The sequence below is a fragment of the Ostrinia nubilalis genome, chromosome 10 (assembly GCF_963855985.1).
Source record: "Ostrinia nubilalis chromosome 10, ilOstNubi1.1, whole genome shotgun sequence".
NCBI lineage: Eukaryota > Metazoa > Arthropoda > Insecta > Lepidoptera > Crambidae > Ostrinia > Ostrinia nubilalis.
The window spans coordinates 3,012,971-3,036,598 of NC_087097.1; the positions used below are offsets into that span (position 1 = coordinate 3,012,971).

General features: G+C 37.6%; 1 protein-coding gene and 1 long non-coding RNA gene across 2 annotated transcripts in view; one reads left to right on the forward strand and one right to left on the reverse strand.

Moving 5' to 3' along the window:
- Window positions 1–23,628, reverse strand: part of LOC135075687 (uncharacterized) — a 545,949-nt gene that overhangs the window by 481,035 nt on the left and 41,286 nt on the right. The gene's annotated exons all lie outside the window — the stretch shown is intronic.
- Window positions 1–23,628, forward strand: part of LOC135075510 (5-hydroxytryptamine receptor) — a 137,062-nt gene that overhangs the window by 76,661 nt on the left and 36,773 nt on the right. Inside the window, exon 3 of the mRNA XM_063969942.1 lies at window positions 15,368–15,556. Coding sequence (XP_063826012.1) covers window positions 15,368–15,556 — 189 coding nt within the window. The remainder of the gene's footprint in view (window positions 1–15,367; window positions 15,557–23,628) is intronic.

The window sequence follows — 23,628 nt, forward strand, 5'->3', positions numbered from 1 at the left end:
CACCGTACAGACAAGGGCACATCAAGTTAAACACTGTTATATCTTACATAGTTGTTATAAGAGCTATTTTACGACAAAAAATGTATAGTCTGATATGCTATCACCGTACAAATGCAGGATGATCCCAAATCGGCACGGAATTGTTTTATGTGAAACGGAAACTTGTTCATGGTCTTTTAGACCCGCCTCTGTATTTAATGTTTTGGAAAGCCCTCCCATGGAGTGCGGTAAGGAAGGGTCACGGTATCCTTAAAAAGTATCGATAAGTCATAGATACAAAAATATAGATTACTAAAAAGGTACGTATCTCGCTTGGAACTTGATAAACGTGTTTTTGGCCCTCAATTAAGTATGTAAGTTATTATATTATTGACCTTTACGTAAATGACGTATTCTGTTCATAATCACAAGCAAAAATTCAATCTATACTCTTTCTAGTTAATCTTGGTCTACGTAGGAAAATAATACGTCTTCTCCAAGGCATTCAAAAGTTAATAATTATTTATGAGAATTCTTTGATAATATTTAGAAGTCCTGTGACTTTATGAAAGCTCACGTGATAAACGCCCGTATTCACAAACGATGCTTGCTTAAGTGAAGCAGTAAATCGAACGCACAGCGTCAAATAGAGCTCTGTGATCGGTTCATGTGTCACCCTGTGCGTCCATGTGAGACCTCATAGCAATGTTTGTGCATAGGCGGTTTGGCGACAGACGAGTACACGTGTTGTTTATCGAATTGCTCGATAATAATAATATCGATACGTGTCTTGTGTCTAATTCCAGCTTTGAAAGCTCGTCACGAACCCAAGAGGGATTGTTGGTATTGACGGAAGTAATCGCTTTTGGAGTATTGACATCGTTAAAAGTACAATCAATCAGATACGTTTAAAAGAACAATGTTTTGCCCACTCGCGAAACTGTTGGGGAATGTGTGCTTTAAGGTATAGGTATTTGAGTTGACAATTACTTACTAATATTATAAAACTGAAGAGTTTGTTTCTTTGTTTGCTTGAACGCGCTAATCTCAGGAACTACTAGTCCATTTAGAAAAAATATTTTTGCCCATTTATCGAAGAAGATTTTAGGCTATTATAATAACATCACCCTACAGCCAATAGGGACGGAGCAGTAAAGAAAAATGCTGCAAAACGGGAAATAATTATTATTCAATGTATTTTATTCAACGCGCTAATCTCAGGAAGTACTGGTTCGATTTGAAAAATTATTTTTGTGTTAGATAGCCCGTTTATCGAGGAAGCTTTTAGGCTATAATAACATAACCCTACAACCAATAGGGGCGAAGCAGTAAAGCAAAATGTTGAATAACGAAAAATATTATTCACAAAGTCGCGGGCAAAGCTAATTTAAGATAAAATATAAGTAACAGCAGCTTTTTCAGAAAACAAATCTAATATTACTTTTAGAGAGCGAGAGATTCCCGGAATAGATTTCACTATGATTTTTTAGGCAGAGGTCAAAGTAAAGGAACCCTTGTATCAAATAGCAGTTGATATTTATATCTTTTGGAAATTCATTGCCGCCCAAAGCCGCCCTACGTCAGGGCTGTCCAAAGGCTGCATGTACCCTCAACGAGTTTTGATCTAGCAAAAATACGAAAACTTCCCTTTTACAAAATCTATGTCTTTACCGTAGAATCTTTTTTGTGGCATTTAAAGTAAATGAATGGTATATTTATCCACATTGCAAAATCTCTTCAAAAATGATTTTTTTCTACTCACAACGGAGAAGATCATCCATAATCCTCAACCACAGAGGAACTGGCCATCTTATCTCCAACAACAATGCTCTTAAGATGTTTATTATGGCAATAAACTAGTAAGATATTGATAGCTAGCCAGGCGGACTTATCACTAAGAATCAAACCCGGGACCTCTGAGTCAGAGGCAGGTAGTCACCAATAGACCACAGAGGCGTTTAAATTATTTTTCTGCGGCTCTATTCTTTTTAGTTATTTATATTGACCATATCAAATTTGGGCACTTGGGCAGCCCTGCCCTACGTGACCGCGATGCGAAGTGGCCGATATTATGTGGGAATATGACACCCGAACGTAAATCTGGGTTTGGGAGGGAAAAAGGTGGCATTCCTGTGGCTGTTTAAAAATATTTTATGTTTAGTTTTACATAGGAATAATAATCCAAGTTATTGGCTATGGGCAACCCACAGAGTTTCTTTTCTGAGTGTTTTTTAATACTTGCAGATTACAAGTTACGTTCTTCTCACAGATTAAATACTTGTTTATGCAATTTTATGAGGTATTACTGAGGTTATTCATTTCCCTCATAAAAAGTATAGTCGTATAATTATTGTAGTAAATATTCATAAAAATACTACTGCATGCTCAAGTTGAAAAGAAATACTAAACAGTTTTAAAGACTTTATTAAATTCGTTTCAAATACGGTTATTAAAAAATCTATACTGAACTAAACTAACTTATTTAGTACTTTTTTTATTTTCTTTTTAAAGTCAAAAGCGTGGTCTTACACTTAAAATATTGATAGAGCTGCTGGTATTGTACACTCGTATAAATTAATTACTAGCTTGACCAGTACAATAGATACGACGGAATACCTCAGTAACTCAATTTGTATTCCGACTGTACAGCGCGGTGCATGAATATAATATTAGGTTTATTAGACCAATATCGGGCACAGGTGCTTGCAATATGAAAACGGGATGAATTATTTCAGGTAAGGGACAAAACTATAATATTAATGATTAAATATAAAACACTATACAGTCTTGTTTTCAAAACGCAGTTGCTACATTTTCCGGAAGGTTTCTAGTCGTGATTATGAACTATTGCAATGGAATTAATGGACACAGCGAATAAAAACAGCTGTGCTTAATGATGCAGACAAATAGACAAACACGGGTCTCAACGCGACATTATATATATGAGTTACATAATTAAGCCCACCCGAACAGACGACGCCGCGAGCCGCCAGTCTGCTTGTGACCGCGGCTGCAGCACAGCAGCCGAAACGTCAAGCCGTATATACAGGGTCTCCCAGAATGGGTGAATCAAACTGATAGGGGGGTAGCTCTACTAATGTATACTATCCCTAAAAAATTTTTGAGTTCGAAATTTTTTTTAAATAAAGTGCTCTAAACTCGAAATCTAGTCATTATTTTCAAAAGTTTGTTTACATATAAACGAAGCGATCATGTACAATTAATATTAGTAAGAAAAAAGTACAAATAAACTCCAAACGCAGAAATTATAGCCAAATACTTAGGCAAAGCTGATTTATTTTAACTTTTTAAATTTTTTTTTTGTTTCCTTATGCGTTTTATTTTTTTCATATTTTTTAGGGATAGTACATTAATAGAGCTGCCTCCCCTATCAGTTTGATTCACCCATTCTGGGACACCCTGTATATGTAACAAAACAGTTTTTATTCTATCGACCGCTCTCTACCCCCCTACCTACCAACAAGTATTGTGGCTGGCACTCAGACAAAATGCACTCAATTCCACTCCATGCACTCGTGTGACCCTTAAAGGTTTGCAAATTCGCCACCGACCCCGCTGCGTGACCGAAATATGAATCACATCGAAAAGCTTCGGAATCACGACTGGTTTAGAGATTTAAGAGTAAGTGCTGAAGTGTCGCAGTGAATTCCAAATTCTTTTCTATTTCCAAAACCAGACTCAATCCTGGAGCTGGTTTGGAAATTAAAAGCAAAGAGCTTACTCGATATGAGTAATAGTGCAATCTTCATGAGCCATGCCAGTACAGCATAGTTCCTCTTTTACGTCAGCTATAAAAAAAAGCTAGTTGGTATTATACCACTAAAGCCTTGATCACACGTATAGCAAGTAAACGGGCGAGACAGTAATGTTTACTCGGTCCAGACAGTTGGGTGAGCACTGGGCGTAATATTCATACACACCGAGTACTCGGCCGAGAGCACTGTCTCGCCCGTTTGCTCGGTACGTGTGATCAAGGCATTAGGCACGATTCGACCAAACTTTTATCCGAGAATAACTCCTAGTATAACTGGCACATTGGCAGTTTCAGTATGGGAAATATGTCAAAACTGACGATTTATTCTGAGATTAATATTTACTCTTGTTTGGTCGAATCCACCCTTAGTAAGATATATCTTTATTCAGCAGTCTTGGGGCAATAAGTGCAATGTCTTTGGCTCTGGAAGGTCTTGCATACAGTTTACTAATCGGACCGACAGACAATTCATGATAAGTTAGCGTGTGATGATGCCACACGTCATACCAAATAACCATCAATGGAAAATTAATAGCGGCCGCCCGCGACTTAGTGCGCGTAGGCCCCGTTTTACCCTAAGGGGGTTGAATTTTGCAAAATCCCGTCTTAGTGAGCACCTACGTTCTAAAAGGAACCCCTATGCAAAATTTGAGACTACTAGCACTTGTAGTTTCCGAGATTTCGTGATGAGTGAGTGAGTCAGTCAATCAGTGACCTTTCGCTTTTATAGAATAGATCTACTGTGTTCTATTTAAGCATCAAAGCCAAGATGATCCATGGTTTAGACCAAGCGTCCATGTTAGTACTCTCCAGAGCAAGAACTCTTATTAAAAAACTACCGGCCGCCCGCGACTTCGTACGCGTGGATCCCTATTTACCCCCTTAGGGGTGGAGTTTCGTAAAATTCTTTCTTAGCGGATGCCTACGTCATAACATTTACCTGCATGCCAAATTTCAGCCCGATCCGTCCAGTGGTTTGGGCTGTGCATTGATAGATCACTATGTCAGTCAGTCAGTCAGTCACCTTTGAGTTATATATTTTTAGATAGATACAAAATTTATTGACTCCAGCTACCATCACAAAAATTATTAACCCCTTCTGGCACGATATGGAGTCCGAATGATATTACTACTGAATTCATAATAATTTCCGGCTTCATACCAGCATGTTTAATATTAACGGCTGCCTATTTATCGAATGCGAGAATTCCCGCGAGCGATACTGAAATTGACTTTTATTTACTTCATTTGCTTTAAAACCATACGTTTACATTTATTATACACTTTCCAATTCCATTATTTCTTGGAAACTATTCAGCTTTTATGGTATTTTGTAATTTCATTGGAGCGTATCATTATTGTTCAATCGCTTAACGACTGGTCTATTAAACTTAATATTGCATTTAATATCATATTCCAATTCTATTGTTTTTGGAAACTGGCATTTATATGGTACTAGGTTTCCGCCCGCGGCTTCGCCCGCGTGGAATTTTGTCTGTCACAGAAAAACTTTATCGCGCGCGTCCCTGTTTCAAAAACCGGGATAAAAACTATCGCATGTCCTTTCCCGGAACTCAAACTATCTCTATGCCAAATTTCATCATAATCGGTTCAGTGCGTTAGGCGTGAAAGAGAGACAGACAGACAGAGCTACTTTCGCATTATAGATTTTGTAAGTGACGCGTTCATTATTGTTCAATTGCTTATTTTAGTAACTTGATTTTGCATAGGTATTTCCATTATTTCTTGGAAACTGGCGTTAATATGGTATTTTATAATTTCACTGGCGCGTATCATATTGCTCAATCGAATATTCACTGGTCTATTTTACTTGAATTTGGCTGATCATCTGATCAATGTAATTTTCAATGTTACAATCGCCACGAATCACAGGGTGACTTTCAATGAACGCAGTGTTGTAAGCTAATGTATTCATTCATACGAGAAATTTTGATGTAGTACCTATGGGTGCCGCCATTTGATTCTTTTATAGTAGGTAATTTAATTATGCTTAAACTATGTAGATGCCAATTTGCGATTTTGTTGCATACTAGCGGCCGCCCGCGACTTTATACGCGTGGATCCTGTTATACCCCCTTAGGGGTTGAATTTTGCAAAATCCCGTCTTAGCGAGCACCTACGTTCTAAAAGGAACCCCCATACAAAATTTGAGACTCCTAGCACTTGTAGTTTCTGAGATTTCGTGATGAGTGAGTAAATCCTTTCGCTTTTATAATATACATAGTTTTTTACGAGTGAAACAATTGATAACCTCTTTTTTAAATAGTTTAAAAGACTACTTACCTAATTATTTTTTAATAATATTCGTTTAGAAATACAAAAATGAGTACGAAAATAACTGAATAGTTTAAAAAACTAAAATAATTAAAGAATAAAACATACTTTGGCAGTCCAAAAACTTCACTGTTAGAGCTACATACAGTTAAAGATAGCTGTAAATAAAGTGTATTTTCCCATGAATTTCTTTTTCACACCTCAAATCCCGCGGATAAACTGCCCGATGGCTGGGACAGGGCTAGGGATTCCGGTCACGTGCACGAGAGTGCGAATTTGGCCCTTTGAGTGGTGTAACGCTGTGATGTAATCAAACGCTGGGGGTAGAATTTCAATTGTAAAACAATAGGTTAGTATGGAAGTATTATCAGGACTTTGACCCTTATCTATCTACTATACCTACTAATATTAACTATAAAGCATAACTTTTTTTTTTGTACAAAATTATTAATGGGCAAATCGACTGCCGGGATCTACTGTCTCAGGTTAATTTTAACACTCCTTACAAACTGGCTAGACCGTCTAGGTATATGGCTTTCCGAGCAAAAGAGTTTAGGACTAACTTGGGCCATTTTTCGACAATCAATAGAATCCAATCGCAGTTTAGCCGCCTGTCACGGTCATCTTCTGGGAGCATCGACATAATATCATATTCACCTCGTAAATTTAAAGCTGTATTGCATGACTTGTTCGTTTCGGATAAATAGTCTAAAGATTGGACTATGTATCCGAAACGAACTGTAGACTCTAAACATGGTTTATGTAAAAGAGAAAAGAAAATTGAAATTGTGTTTGCCTTCTATTAGTAGTACACTTATTTGCATGCCGTGGCAGCCTTTAAGTAAGGCAACACCACATAATGTTTGATGTATTAAGATTATACTAGAGAAGGTGTATGCTTTGTTGGCTGTCCTTAAAATAAATAAATAAATAAATAAATAAACTTTTTATTACACGCTTTAATTTAACTAGTATGTTACCATGTAGGTTTGTATAAGCTAATAAAAATGCAATAATTTTGTTAAATAAAACTTGAAGGGAGTGAAATAGTGGGGTGAAGTTTTTTTTTATGTGATAGGCGGTTTTCAAAAAGTAAATAAATCAATAATTTCCTAAATTGACGAACTGAAAACTCATAATCATTATGGTTTTGGTATAATTACCAAAACCATAATGATTATGAGTTTACTTTTTGAAAACCGCCTATCACATAAAAAAAAACTTCACCCCACTATTTCACTCCCTTCAAGTTTTATTTAGATCAACGATAACATCTTCCTTTCCAAAATACTTTTAATATAATTATTAAAAGTATTTTGGAAAGGAAGATGTTATCGTTGATCTCACCCACCAATATTTACCTACTTTATTTGCACAACAATCAAATACGATTTGTTTTGAATTATATTTACCTAAATATAAATAAATCAAGTAATCAGACAATAACTAAACTACCTCGATCTTCATTTGTTTTGGTAGCGCAAACCACGTCAAGCCCCATACTAATTGATCATCAAAGAACAATAAAAGCTCCAGGTAAAGCCCCATCAATTAGGCTTTTAAGCCATTATCCGACGTATTCCGTACACAGCAAGGCTCCCTTCGTCTCGAATACCAATTCCCATTCGACCAAGCTTAATTGGCCATACTAATTGAATTCTTCTAATTGCCAAACGAAAGGACCGAACCGTGTAACAATACAGTTTTCTCTTATCGCCAGGTGATGATATTAGACCCGCTTTGTATTGGAGTTCCAATCGACAGGCTAGACGGAATTTTTAAAAATGGGTTTTTGTGTGTTGACTATAAAGTTGGTCTTCCAAAAATGTATTGCACTTCTCAAAGCAAAGGCATCATCATCCTCATCGTTTCTGCCATAGGACTTCCACTGCATAATTATGCGTTGTGTTAACTAACAGGTTGACCATTCAACAACTTTGTAAGCTTTGCGTCGCTTATAGCAAGTCATCATCGCATTTCAGGCATATGACGTCACTGCTGAATATCTTAAGCGCAATACACACTGAGCCCGCTGGGCCGTCGACAAAGCCCGGCGACACAATCCGGCGGCACACCGGCGCACAGTCTTTTATTTTCCCTTAGAAGCGGACATCCCTGTTTTATTAATGCAATCGTTAGATATTACTATTATGTATAAAATTGATGAAGGAACTAGTAGTTGTATTTGCTTAGTTTCGAAGAAATATTCGATATTGTGATTTTATAAAAAAACAGTTTTAGAAGCATATTTTTTTTAAAAAAATTACATTAAGGCAGAATTTTGTAAATAAATTTACCTATCACTATAACGTCTACCTTTATGCAGAAATAAATGGTTATTGCTGCAGTAATTTAGGAATTATTTAATAATTTATGATTTTCAGAAAACATTTTTTTCTCCGTTACACTAGAAAATTGGCAGCTATATTTACTTTATATTGATGCATGATATAATTATCTATAATACCTGAAAATATTACTTGCCTATCCTCTCATCTCAAGCCGCCAACCAAATTTTCCGACTTGTAATAAGTGAAGCCGCCAACTAGACCGCCGACAAAAAGTTATGTCGGCGGCCCGGCGGGCTCAATGTGTATTGTGCTTTAGAATTTCTGATCTTTTCTAAAGTATTTTTGAATTTCATTGATCTCTCACATCTGCCAATTGGACCCAAGATCACTAAGGCAGAGTTGCACGATCTTAATTTAACTTTGACAAACGTCTTACTCCATACAAAAGCACAGGTTATTGTTACGGTTAAAATAAGGTGTTGCAACTCAGCCTAAATCACGGAGGCGCCTTTAATACAAATGTTTATGCTTTACTACTAGATTTCGTGTATGCATGCCTAAGTTATTATTATTTTACTTTTGATGCTTAAGCAATGTTCCAATAAGAGTACTCAATGAAATATTTACTTAAAAATAACAGTAAACGTAACTCAAATTACACTTTTGCGTGTCGTTGACAACCTCGTTAGTGGGTAACTGAACTTTCAACTAGTTTGGTAAACAAGTACCTAAATTAGAATATTGAAACATAACCCTGCATGCACAAGCACATACCCGAACAAAATTGGCTAAGTTGATACCTTCATTTGTTCATTTCAGCCAAATGACGTCCACTGCTGGACAAAGGCCTCCCCTAAAGAATTCTACAACGACCGGTCCTACGCCGCTTTACTATTCTCTCTCTTCTACTTCTTGCTGCCACTATTATGTCGAGTTGGATCCCTAATTATTGCACTAGATACCTACCTTACTGAAGCTAGGTAGAGATAGGTACCATCCGCTGCTGCTCCAGTTGACACGTGAAAAGAGGTATTTTCACGTGTCAACTGGATCAGATAGACCTTAATGTAGTGATAAAAACTTTATTGATACAGACTTCGCACGAAAAGTTAAGACTGAACAATAGAAAAATGTTGAAAGATCACCTACTCAATTCCAATCAGGGCATTATGTTATAATCTAGACTAGAATGTGATTTTGGTTGTAGTTTTGGTCGGATTAATGGACTCAATATTGTCTTTGACACGAAAGATGAATACGACCACGGTCTAGGATGCGCTTAATGACGAAATGTTATCGATGTTCTTAGACCACAAATGTATTTTTTTGTCGTCGATCGATAAAATGCTATGACATAATAATATCGTGGCACACATCTCAACCCTGCTGATAAAGACATATCTACCATACATCGTACACAATACACACAGGCCACAGCAAACTTTTCAGCCCACACTATCGTTTCCGTGCCGAATGCAAACTTGCTGGCGTAGCGGCCAGTTGGAGCATAGTTACGATGCTTTTATTATTTTTACATCTGGGATAGTTCTGAGAAATAGGTCAGCTAGACGGAAGAGATACACGCTTTTACATTTGAACTATTTAGCCTTTGGCTTTGGCTCCATCCGCGTGGATTTTACGATAACTTGTTCAATATACATCTTTCTTTTTAGGAGCATAAGCCCATAAAAACATAAAGTGAAGTCTACGTGTCAATTTCTATAAAGAAATTGACACGTAGACTTCACTTTATCTTCACGTTCCACAAAATTTAGTCTAAAAGATACGGATGGAAATATCACATCATAAAGGTGGCGGACTGTTGATGATTGATTAGATTTAATTAAAAGTAGATGCTGATGACTTAAAATAGGGAGCGAAGAAGGGAGTTAAAGAAGGCATCACCAAACTCGAAATAAGCCTTCTTCAATCAAGATGATGATGATACAGACGAAGTTGCAGGAATAAGTAATGTAATGAGATCATAAGATCGCTCTACATTAACCTTTGCTACGTAGAATGTATAAAAAAAGTGCATTTACTATTATTACGTGTAATTTTCAATTAATACACGAACTGTTTCATAACATCTTGAATGTCGTTTCTAATTCGATAATAATTGTTGAACGCCGAAGCTTATTCGTAAGCACCTACAATTAGCTTCTGAAACTAAATGGAAGGTTGGCATGGAAAGCACTAATTAGGAATTCGTAAATTATAATGTTGCTTTCAACGATGTTTGCCTTCAAATTCATAACGTAAAAACAACAACGGCAATTAAAATTCGTACTAACATAAACAGCTGACTATTCGTACTATCAAGGTCATCGTTATCAGCTTTCAATGGTCTTCCAAGTTTTTAAAATGTGCGCTTTAGACTGAAACAAAACATTTCTGCATGGCCAAAGTTATCATCTAATGGAAAATACGTTTAGTTAGCTTGAGAGCAGTTCCAGTTCTGAAAATACTACGAAGCCTAGGCACAGACCGCCGACTTTTAGTTGGTCGATAGTTGGGCCCATTGTTAATTTGTATGAAGAATCGCCCGATACCAAATCGGTGTAATGTGCGCACTCTCATACATCTCCATACTGATTAACAGCCCGACTAAACTATCGGCCAACTAAAAATCGGTGGCCTGCGCCTAGATTTAAAGGAACTAAACTGATGAAGTAAAGCGGTCTCGAAATTCAGTCTGTGACAATATCTTTATTTTCATCGATTTCAATTCGATAAATCCATTCACGTCGCCTGTCTCGTGCGTAAGTTTAGGAAGCTATCGTGATTTTTAAACTGTCTAACGAGTACTCATCAGCTGTGTATAGTTATAGCTAGGCTAACTCATCAAAATTTAAAGCGTCAAAAACCTTTCGTCGCACTTACCCATTATGTTGTTTTATTGAAATTTAAACCCTATCACAACGGCATAAATTGTTTAGTGTGAAATATACTGTACAGTGTACAGCCCTGCTAAGGCTGCACAAAGTGGGCAAAGGCCGCGACCGGGCGGAGACAGCAGCGCTCAGCAGTGCATTGTTCGCAGAGCACCTCTCCTGACAAACTGAACCAATTTCGTAAAGGGATCGCGACTGATCTGAAAGGGACTATTTACAAAAAGTGCCACCTATAAACCTATAAGTATAATATAATAATAAGTACTTACATGAACTTTCCTAGCGTTACGTGTCGACGTTGAATTCAACTCAAACTTATCAGTCCATAAAATAATTCCAGTAAATATTTTTCACAAATCCTCCACATGCCTTTACAGTCGAGACTGAAGGACCTGAAAATGAAAATGAATTTTGGTCCTCTACATGTCTACAGTATGTTTAAGTATTCTCACATACAAAAATACGTGCATACGAATTGGCGTACTAACTGTATCATAATATTTAGTCTATTGAGCAACATGGGGCTTAAACTGAATACAAAATGCAGCAAAAAGTAACTACCTATTATTATAAAGAAAAACAAACTTCAAGGTCTGTCAGTATATCTTAATCAAAATGCGTTTATGATATCACTTCAAGCCTATCTCTCATAGCCATGGCTTTTACGTAATACCGTACCACCTGCGGCTTACTTCGCAAAACACACATGCCCAGTCGTTTCCTGACTAGGAATTCATAGGAATTTCGCTCGTGGCTAAAGGGTTATTAAAATATGGCGATTTACGCATTTACGGAAGAATTTGAAAACAAAATAAGCTTTATAATTCTGGGAAATAAAGAAACCAATAAACTTTGACAATTTGGTATTGGTATTTGTGGCAAAACTGAAACTTTTTTTACTTAAAGAGTGAAAACTGATTCACGTATTCACAAACGTTACTATGAGGTATCACAGTGCGCATGGACGCACAGGGTGACACACGAACCAATCACAGCTTTATTCAACGCTGTGCGTTCGATTTGCTGCTTCACAAGCAAGCATCGTTTGTGAATACGGGCGTCAGTGGAGTCAATGTCCGTCCAATAGACCTTGCTTGCACAATTATTTGTAGTGTGGCGACATTAAAACGCTGATTAGTGTTTTACATGACTATTTTAACACCATAATTTGAGTAAGTACCTATAACATCACACTAAACAGAACAGCATAACAGATTGCATAACGCTGCTCAGTTGTGGCTTCATTGTCCGCGAGCACTCGAGAGGGCCCAGTTCCCTCTTAAAGCCACGACCTTCAGCACCAGAGGAATTTCCACTATTTGATCAGTATAAAAATACCCATACCGAATAGAGAGTTGCCTTGAGATTATGTTGTACAAAAAACATTTTCAAGTAACGCCAAGACGAGTAGGTACTCGTACATAATTTTGATTACACCATAAAAGCTACTCGTATTAGACTTTATGAAGTGCCAAGCTCTTAACTGTTAAAAAGTGTGTCATGGCCGTTAGTGACGTAGACTCTCCTATGGGCCTATAAACAGAAAGTAATTCACTAACGAAAACAATTAGTACGAAGTGGCAAGCCGATTCAGCAGTGCAATATTTTCCAAATTCAATTGGCTGGACAATACTCTACATTTGGTTTCACGCAAAATTGAATATTAAAAGTACTAGCATAAAGGGCAGATTACATAATCTCAGCCGCCACTAACAGCGACGCTCAGCGCCATTGTTCCGGAGCACTCTTCAGGCCAAGTTCACTCCGCTTAAATGCCACGGCTTCCAGAGACGACTCTCAGAGTTTCTCTGGAGGAATTCCTCTGTTAAACGGACAAGTAAAACCTTATTTATCTTGACATAAAAGAAAGTTTCCGTCTAAATTTCAACCAAATTATACAGCTAACATAAATATTGTGCAGCGGGCGGTACATACAACCAATCGAGTTAACTGCGCACCTAGCTGGTACTAACAGCTACGCTCAGTGCCATTGTTCTGGAGCACTCTTCGGGCGAAGTTCACTCCGTTTAAATGCCACGACTTCCAAAGACTGCTCTCGGAGTTTCTCTGGAGGAATTCCTCTGTTAAACGGACAAATAAAACCTTATTTGACATAAAATAAACTTCCTATCTAAATTCAACAAAATTATACGGCTATCATAAATATTGTGGCAGCGGACCTTATTTTTTTATAACACAAACGGTTATTCAAAAGAAACTATCCCGCAGGATTCTACAAAACAGATATTACTACTATGTAACCAAAGTGCTGCTTCCAAACATAGTGGTGAGAAGGAACCATTGATTCTTTTGATGGCCAAACTAATTTACTGTCCGAAGAAATTAACAGCTTTTTGGTCACTGCACTAGTCTTTTAATTCAAATATTAGACGGTTAATTTTACAGAGCATTATGCCAAAGGACTCTTCAAGCTACCAAGTTCACTTCGCTTACCACATCTTCCAGACACGAATTCAGAGAAATCCCATTATTTGATCGCAAAGTTAAACGAACAATCCTTAGCTCCCGTTGCATAAACGGCTATAGAACCTCCTATAATGATTACCTTTACACTGGATTCTACATAATTATAAAGTCCTTCTCAATGAGGTTTTCGTTGCTATTTATGAGTATTATACAATAATATCAGTACTTATAAAAACGATACTTGCTTAAGTGAAGCAGCAACGGTATGCGAAGTCGAACGCACAGCGTTGATTAGAGCTCTGTGATTGATTCGCACTCACTCAAGTATTGTCTATGAATAGATTTTTGGGACCATGTGCGTCGACGCGCAATGTGAGAACTCATAGTAATTTTTGTGAATACGGGTGTTAGTCTGTTCTTCCATTATTAGAGGTGAAGTAAAACCTTAACTTTGCTAACTTTCGTAAAAAAATATCGTCCCGATCATTTTTTCTTCAGATTCTAAGGCAAATTTAATATAACCCAGCCTTACAGCCAGATTACGCAATCTGAGCCGTCGCAAACAGCGGTGCTCAGCACAGCATTGTTCCGAAGCACTCTCCAGCTTCAGCAGCAAACGGAGCTTGTTATTGCCTTGAGAACTATAATATTTTCCATCACTATCTTATACCTACAAATATCTGTGGACTGCTCACAATACATTTTCCATGAATCACCGCTTTGCGGTTAAGTGGTTGTTTCACAATTTAAGCTTGTTTATTCAATAATCCAAAAAGCCAATATTTATTGCTCGTATTCGATAACGTATTGTGTTTTAAAGTGTTATAATTCGTATTTCATTGGATATTTATTGTTACTTGTGAAATCGCTGGTAAAACATTTTTGAAAGGTCTTAAAGCAATTTTCATTATTATTTTAGCAACATGTAGATAATAAAAGCGCAGCGACTTCTAACCAAAAGGTATCTCATAAAGGTAGCAGGAAGGCCACCAACCAGTCAATAAGGAATATTTTCAGACTATTTTCAAAAGTATACTTTCTATGGCTGAAATAAATAGACATAGGTACCTGTATGTGAACTAATTCCACCTTTACTTCCCGCCACTGCAACTCCTGTATAGTCAAGATCTATCTATAGTTTTACGAAACCCAACCACCAGGTTGCGTAGTTAATAGAAGTTTACTGTCTTGGAACCCGCAACGAACAGAAATTTTGATAAATTACATTTTATCACCTTTAAAAACTGAATCCATTTACCTTCTCTTCCATTACTCGCCGACGCTCTGGCAACTGAAGACCTATGAAACTGAGTCCAATTTTACACTTCTATCAGACGACGAAGTAGCGTACCCTCCAACGGTATGGTTCGCTGCCAATCGAATATCATTTCCACTACCATCATAACTAAGACCAATTCTCCTTCTCTTCCAGACGAAGTCGCGTATTCGACAGAGTGTCTCAAAGCCAATGAAATATCATTTCTATTACCATCACAACTGAACTCAATTTCCCTTCTCTTCCAGACGAAGTCGCGTACCCGCCAGAGTGTCTCAAAGCCAATGAAATATCATTTCTATTACCATCACAACTAAACTCAATTCTCCTTCTCTTCCAGACGAAGTCGCGTATTCGACAGTGTCTCAAAGCCAATGAAATATCATTTCTTTTACCATCACAACTAAACTCAATTCTCCTTCTCTTCCAGACGAAGTCGCGTACCCGCCGACGGAGTGGTTCGACGCCAACTGCTCCTGGGTGGAGGCGGTGTCGTGGGGCTGCAACAGCAGCCTCAACGGCACCGGCGGGAACAGCACCTCCAGTGACGTCACGTCGCTCGTCCTCATGGCGGTAACCTCGGTGGTCCTCGCGCTTATTATCCTCGCTACTATTGTTGGTGAGTTTCAGAGGTCACACAATCATTCATCAAAAGTATACAAGCTTTAAAAAAATATCACTTCATAAACGGTTTTATAATTAGACTCGCATAACAGAATTACAGTAGATCATACTACTATTGTTGGTGAGTTTTATAGATTTTTTCAATCACTGTTAAAGAAAACCTTACCTAACTATTGTAGTGGACTGTATCTGATATTCTGGTGGTTAATTCTATAGTGGACTGTATGTATATGTAGTATAACCTCAGATCATAGAAAGAGAATAGATATGAAGTCGCGCGTAACTACAACGAGAACCAGTGTCCCCACATTTCCCCCACCACAGCTTCCACACACACATTCAACTGTGTAAAAACAAAGCGACTGAGAGTCTACGACAACATGTGCAACCGGCTTAAAAGTGCTGTGATTGGCCAGAAGGCGTGCCTTATGGCCAATCAATGGCCGCGTGACGTGACGCACACATTGAAAACGCTAGTGAGAGAACAAAGATAAAATGCAGTCGACAAGATATCGATACTTTAAATCACTAGGGGCAAGGCTCGAAACTGGTTTCACAAAATGCTTATGTATGAAAACCTTTTTATTATTATACGTTATTATTAACTACTATCACGCATTTTCTTTTTAATTATGGCGATCTGCGTACCGCATATGTTTATTAAAAATAATGCCTATATTAGGCTTTCAACTAGCTCTTATAGTAATTACATAGTTGACAGTTACTAATTACTTCTACAGTTATTTTTTTTTTGTAAAATCTTATAATCGCAAGTAACACATCATTTTTTTATTTAAAATTACAAAATAGAAAATTATAATTTACTTCTATTTATCGATAATAGGAAACCGCATTAGAACACGAGCACGGCACTATGTTACGACCGGCACATGCGGCCGTACTGTGTATTTTCACACGACAGTGGATATCGGAAGAAATTAAATACATTGCGCAGTAGTTGAGCATGACATAAAGTGGTTGCTAACTAAATCGTCAATGTACAAGTGTGTTAGAATTTTTATCACCACTGATTTCGATATCGCAGTAACTGTTACGGCAATGAATTCGTTCGTAAACTTGTTTAGTTTTTTTTTATTTATAAGCAAAATACCAATGGATTTGCAATACTAACATGTAGTAAATGACTCCATTGTTCCTGTAGTTCTTCGTTTCACTTGTTCTATTGCACGTAACGACGCATTATCCAAAATATCGGAGAACATTTCCTTAGTACGACTGAATCGCGACTAACCTAGCTACGCGGCTGATGTTCGTTTCTGGGCATATCGCGGAGACACGCGCCACGCCCCCGTTTCACATCTATTCCCTTCTATGATCTGAGAGTATAACTGTACCTACTGTAGTAGTAAACTTTAACATGTTCTTGCGAAGAATTAAACGAAACCGCTTTTTGTGCAATTCAGGTGTTTTGACCCAAGTTCCGAAAAAGAACAGGTAAAAAAATACTCATTCAAAATTCATATACTTAAGTAAGTATTAGGCACATACAACAGGTGAATGAAACTTAATAACAGGCGTGTAGTTACAATAATATGTTGCAATTCACAAACATGTGTAAACAGCAGTACTAGGAGCTAAAATAACTTCAAATCTACACGCAGGTAAATAATCAGTATATTTGTCCGTTGCATTTAAACGTTTAGTTTAACGCGGGTTTTGCGGCACTTTTGCTTCTCTCTCTCGCATTGGACTAAATTAGGTTGTGATAGCAATCAGAATCTTAATTTCTTCTAAAATCTTAAGTCCAGGACAACTTGTTTAGTGATAAAATACGTAGATCTGGTTTCACTGTACTCTCTTTTATTATCTTTTACGTAATTTTGAATGGTTTCTAGTACATTTTATGTAGATTATATTCGTAAGTAGAATTTTTGAATTCAACATACGTGGATAAATGCTTTATTTATTTTTAAAATAAACTTTTAAATTCATCAGATTTCCAGTTAACAAATGTCCAAATTACTGCAATGATATTTCAATGGCCGGTGAGTCCGTATTTTCAACTCAATTTTAAAGTGCTAAACTTTTTCACAAAATGCTGCCGAGTATTTTACATTCACCGGATTTTTCAATTCAATCCAAGAACGTTTTATAGAATAAAAGTTGATATCAAGTCTTTTATATAAAATTCAGTAGATGCCGAGTTTCGAAGAATTCAATTTGTTACATTGATAGCCCATTTTGATTTTCATTTCCCATTTAATGTATTCTTGTAATTTCTCGGTGTGTGTTCACTTTTTGTGTATAAAGGGTGTGAGAGACTGGTGAGCAAAAACAATAGCTGTCCCAGACCTGATAAATCATGTCTTTTTCCTGTGAATGACAGACGAGACGGTTTTTATACACTTTTTTCACTCTTCAACGTAAGGAAGATGGCATATCAAGGTCGACTCAGCACTTATACGTATAATCCTAATAGCTATACGATCTTGAAACTAAAATGTATATCTATTAGGTACCTAAGCTACGCTGGCAAGTGTATAACATAACTACTGTTTAATCATGTGTTTTGTTTCAACCATAAATACTTAATATGCCAAAATATTTAGGGTATCTACCTAAATCATGAAATTTCGGAAAAATAACTCCAGTGGCTTTCATCTTAGATGAATCATTTACAAAAACAAAAAATCCTCGCAGACTTCCGGACATACAAAAAAAAAATAAACGGATAAATAACATTGAAATCTATTTTGCTGTTTTTAGACGACAGAAATCAAGCATCCATTGTCCTTTATTTGTTTATATTTCGAATGTGAAACGAGCGGAAAACAGAGATCTATAGATATGAGCGTCCATTTGAAACTTGCGCGTATTGTTACCATGATAAGCACTTCCAATTTGGAACTCCGCCAATTCACTGGCACATTCCAATCGGTTTGATTAGAAAAAAAGATACGTTTGAATACTAGCTGGAATTTCGCCGGCTAATGTTGGAGGACAGGTGGCCTAGCGGCTAGCATGAAATGTGAGAGATCGTTGTTGTTAAGCAACGTTGGGTGCGGTCTGGTATTGGATCAATTATGAAGTCATGGCCTTCCCACTCTATGGTTTAAAATCTAGTAAAGCTTGAGGGATGCAGGCAGCACAAGGACTGGTAAAAAACCTTTAAGGTCAAAACCCTCCAAGGATTTCTGCAATACTTACCGTACCGTATTGCCGAAATTCTTCGGGGTTCTTGACCACTTGCGTCTTACAGTATTTAATAATTATAACTTTACTACTACTATAAATATGCGAAAATCAGCCCTCCCTAACCTGTCTAATCAGCGCAGCGTGGGGATAGTATTTCTAGATCGTCCATTTGCCTCTATTAAATAGAGAGGGTCATGTTTGATCATGTTCCTGTAGTTTATGTTGGAGACAAAATGACCAAAAGTGATGAAAACTATTATTGTTGATATTCTGTTTGTTCATTACGGAGTTCGCGAGGTGTCATCACGCTATCACGTATTATGGCACCATTAGTTACTAATTATTAGGGCTGCATCACACTGCAAGCTGACATATCTATTGAGTGTGCCCCAGCGTTTCCAATGTTGGCAGAGAACTTTGCGCCAGTATTTCCAAGGAGAAACTTCTCTTAACTTAGTTACTTAAAAAGGCACTAAAATGAAAGCTTTTAGGAGTTTTAATTTATCAATTAATAAATTCACGCTACCAACCAGGTAACATGGAAAGCGTTGGGGGAGGCCTATGTTCAGCAGTGGAAGTCCTATGGCTGAGATGATGATGATGAAATTCACGGACTGAAAGAGAGCTGCTCTACGATGTATTAAAGAAGAGTCTGTAATGATCCGAGACAGTTTCAATGGACATTCACACGTAAAGAGTAACTCCCGTATTCACAAACATTACTATGAGGTCTCACAGTGCGCGTGGACGCACTGGGTGACACACGAACCAATCACAGAGCTGTGTATTCGATTTGCTGCTTCACTTAAGCAAGCATCGTTTGTGAATACGGGCGTAAATATCGCATCCATAGCGTGTTCGCTGCGACTCACCAGTATGTCACAGCCTTTCCGATGTTAGTCACTAAAGCAAAGCTCAAGGTCACCCAGCTTAGTCTAAGGTCAGCCAGCCGTTGCTCATTTAGCTACCCTCCCTTAAAAACAATGAATGACGCAATAAAAATTAACCCCAAACAGCCGGCCGCTGAAAAATGCAAAACATCCGTGACCATTCCCCTTAATTACGACCACCAGAAAATAATTTTGGAGGGAAATGAAAAATTATTCTTTTCAGTAATTAATTTAAATTCGTTTGACGCCGAGCTGGGGTTCACGGATGAGGAAAAGTTGTAAAAACAACTGAAACATGATCCATCTAAATTATGCTGGAGTTAAGATAGATTTAAATGCTAAAAATTGTCCTGTTCCATTTTTAGGACAACCTTAAAGTTTAACTTATTGTTCCTTGTTAAGTACATGTTCTAATCCCAGTCTCTTTTTTGGATGCTTCCCTAAAGATTCAGTCTAAAGTTTCTGGGTTCTAAATGATATCCCAAATGAGCCTAAATGGGATGAGATGGGAAACTTCAGTAAAAAAACTCACAGCCTAACTATCACTGCCTAATTTTAAAAAAAAATTAAGCTACCACCGGTAAGCCAAATAAATATGCATGAGACATAAAAAGATGCCACGTTCTTTACATTTAGTTTCAACATCGACCAATGAACTCTCTCCAAAACAAATAAGAACGATTTGACACCTACTAAGCCAACATTGATTTTTCAGCTCAAAGCATTCCCTAATCGATACTGCATACTCGATATCCACCGCATACTCGATACGAAACAAGAGAGCCACTCGATTTACGTAAACCAGCATCGAGTTAAGTGTGAAATCTGTTATTAGTAGGTCAAGTCGCCGCTCCATCTAAAGCTCGATTCACACATATCAGTGAAGCCACAGTTCCGTCACAGTGTCCGCTCAGTTCAGTATCAGTATAGCACTGATGCGTCAGTGAAATATTTTGAATATTTTAAAATTTCAGAGAGCTCTCTCAATATTCTTGTTCAAAAACGATGAAGTAAGTTATTTTGTTTTGATCCGACAAAAAATATCGTCGTCAACGAATACGTCCGTGATTGCCGGTGTCGGCACTGACACTGAGATCACTGTGTCGTCACTGACACTGACAAGTGGGGATGCGTTCATAAAAACTGTATGAAAGAATATTTCGCACTGTGCCGGTACTGAGCCTGAACTGTGACTACACTGATATGTGTGAATCGAGCTTAACACTGTTCCGTATGGAGGGATTTTGCATCGCGTAACAGAGGAACTGTGATTTATCGGAGCAGAACCAAGATTTCTGGGTGAAAGATGAAAAAAATAGGAATACAGAAGACGCTCTCGGCAATTTGTAGAATGCTAGGGAATTCTTTAGTTTGAGAAGTTAAGAGCTCCTTTTTCTTTGAATAAAATATTTTAATCTGAGACTGAAACTCAATTTTTCTATATGCCAGTCATTTTTTATCTTTTATCAACTTTGGACTTTTATTTACTTCATTAATAAATAAATAAATTATGCACTAGCAATTATGTTTCGTTTAGGTACATACTTTACTTTAGATGTAATTAGTTAGGCAAATAATTACAAATTTCAAGCCCAGTGGCTTGATTTTACCACTAAAACAGACTTGTAGACTTAGCATAATTACATAAACTCACATCATCACAAACACTTTTAGCGAAAATCCATACATTAGGACATGTTTGCTATCCTATGTAGGTACTCTAGTTTCAAGTCAACTCCACTCACGCAATGTAAATACCAAGACAAAAGACGATCCATTTCAAAGTGGACGTATCCAATCACTCGGATCTTCGCAAAAAAGTCTTCTATTTTGTCAACATCACAGCACTCCCCTGATTGTCCCCGTTCCAAGTTAATTTAGCAACAAGTATTCGCAAATAAGCAATAATGTTTGCCCTTACATCCAACGTCTGGCCCAAAACGGAATGTATTTTTAATGTCAGCGAACCGAAGTTGGCCCGATTCCAATTTTGGATCAACCCCCTGAAACGTGTACTAAACTACGCAAACAAGATGGTGTACGAGATGAAACGATGTGACATTTAGTTTTTTCCCTTTCTTGTCTGTTTTTTTTTTTTGTTCAACAGGCGATTTAGAGAAGATTTAGAGAAGCGGGAATAGGCTTAATGGATTCTTCTGCTATGTTTTGTTCTGAAATACGATAAGCTCCACCGAGACATGTGACTCCATGCTCCCTACCAAATAAACTTTTATAGTTCAGACAATGATGACTTAAAATATTTATTTGTTTTACTCGTAAATAATGTTTAACAAGACTATAAATACATTTTTGTCAATGGCTTTCAATAAATATGCTTTTCAAGAGTTATTTGTCATAAACCTAAATACAACGTATACGCATTTTAATAGTGTAATAGGTAATATCATGCATTTTGATCTCTTATAAAAAATATTTATTAAGTAGGTATGTACAGTCAGCGTCCAATAGTTCGTGACACCACATGCAACCGCCTCTGTGGTCTAGTGGTAAGATCACCTGCTTCAGACGCAGAGGTCCCGGGTTCGATTCCCAGTGGGTGCAGATTTTTCTGTTCGGTTTGCTTGGTGGTAGGGCTTGTTCTAAGTTTGCCTGGCTAGCTACCACCATCTTACCTAAGTCTGTCGTCATAATGGTGCGTCCAGACTGGGCGCACGCGGCACGCTGGTCATCCTGCTCACTCTGCTCTTAAGTGAGCAGGATGTTGAGTTAGTCACGCGAGCCCGTGCGCCTAGTCTGGACGCACCATTACAACAATGTTAACAGCATTGTTGTGTTCCGGCAGTTAGAGGTAAGATAGCCTGTTCCTCCGTGGTTGAGGATTCCGGGTGAAGCTCGCTTCCACCTTCGGCCTGATCATCACTTACCATCAGGTGAGATACAGGCCAAGAGCTTCCTCGTTGTGGATAAAAAAATATGTTTTTGGCCACTTTGTGTGTCACGAACCATTTGACTCTGACTACTGTTCTTGATAATATGTCATCAACAATTTCCCCAAGTTCCAAGCTACTTAATCAATGCGTTGCATATTAATTACAAGGCCAATTCTAATTTATTATTCTGTGCCTCTCCGTTCAGACGAACTTTCTGATCGATACACGTGGCTGCAGCGCTAAGTCTCACAACTTTAAAAGGATTATTTCGAAACTCTATTAAGTGACTTGAAAGAGACTAGAGGCTTTAAAATCGCCTTGGAACTTTGATGGCCATTTCGGACCTACCATTTTACTAGGTATTTTATATTCATACATACAAATAGTGCATATCCGTCAAACATTAATCGCAGACAGAATACGATTGAAGAGGGATCTTAGACTGGGTTGCACCATCTTACACTTTAACTTTAAATAAAAAACTTTAACAAACGTCAAAAATCTGTCAAAGTCCATACAAAAAGCACTGTTCATCTAAGTGTAAGTAGCTATACACCCCTCAGTATCTCAAAAGCGCGATACCCCATAGCTAGATATTATTATTTTACCCTTAATTACACATCACACACCACACAAAACTGATATTTTTTTAACAATCAACAATATGAATTTAGTATTTTAGCTTGGTATACTTAAGAACCTGGATGCGGGCAGCGCAGGACCGTGCATTGTGGAAAACCTTGGAGGAGGCCTTTGTCCAGTAGTGGACGTCATTTGGCTGAAACGACGACTTGTATACCTACTTGTTATGTACTATGGGCCACACTTCCAGCTACCGATTTCCGGTCATGTCGTCTCGTTCTATCACAAAGAAGCGCCATTTGATGAGAGCGAGAGAAAAAACGGAGGGTAGCTGTAACTGTGGCCCACTGTACGTGTGGCAATAAAATTCTCATCTATCTATCAACATTGCTACAATTTTTCCTACGGAAAAAACAATATTTTTATTCGCAACCTGACGGCACAACTCTCCCTCCATTTATATAGAATAGGTCACTTTGTTTGATTTGTTGAATCAATTTTTTTTTTTTTTTTTTTTTTTTTTTTTCCCTTTTTATATCTGCAATCGA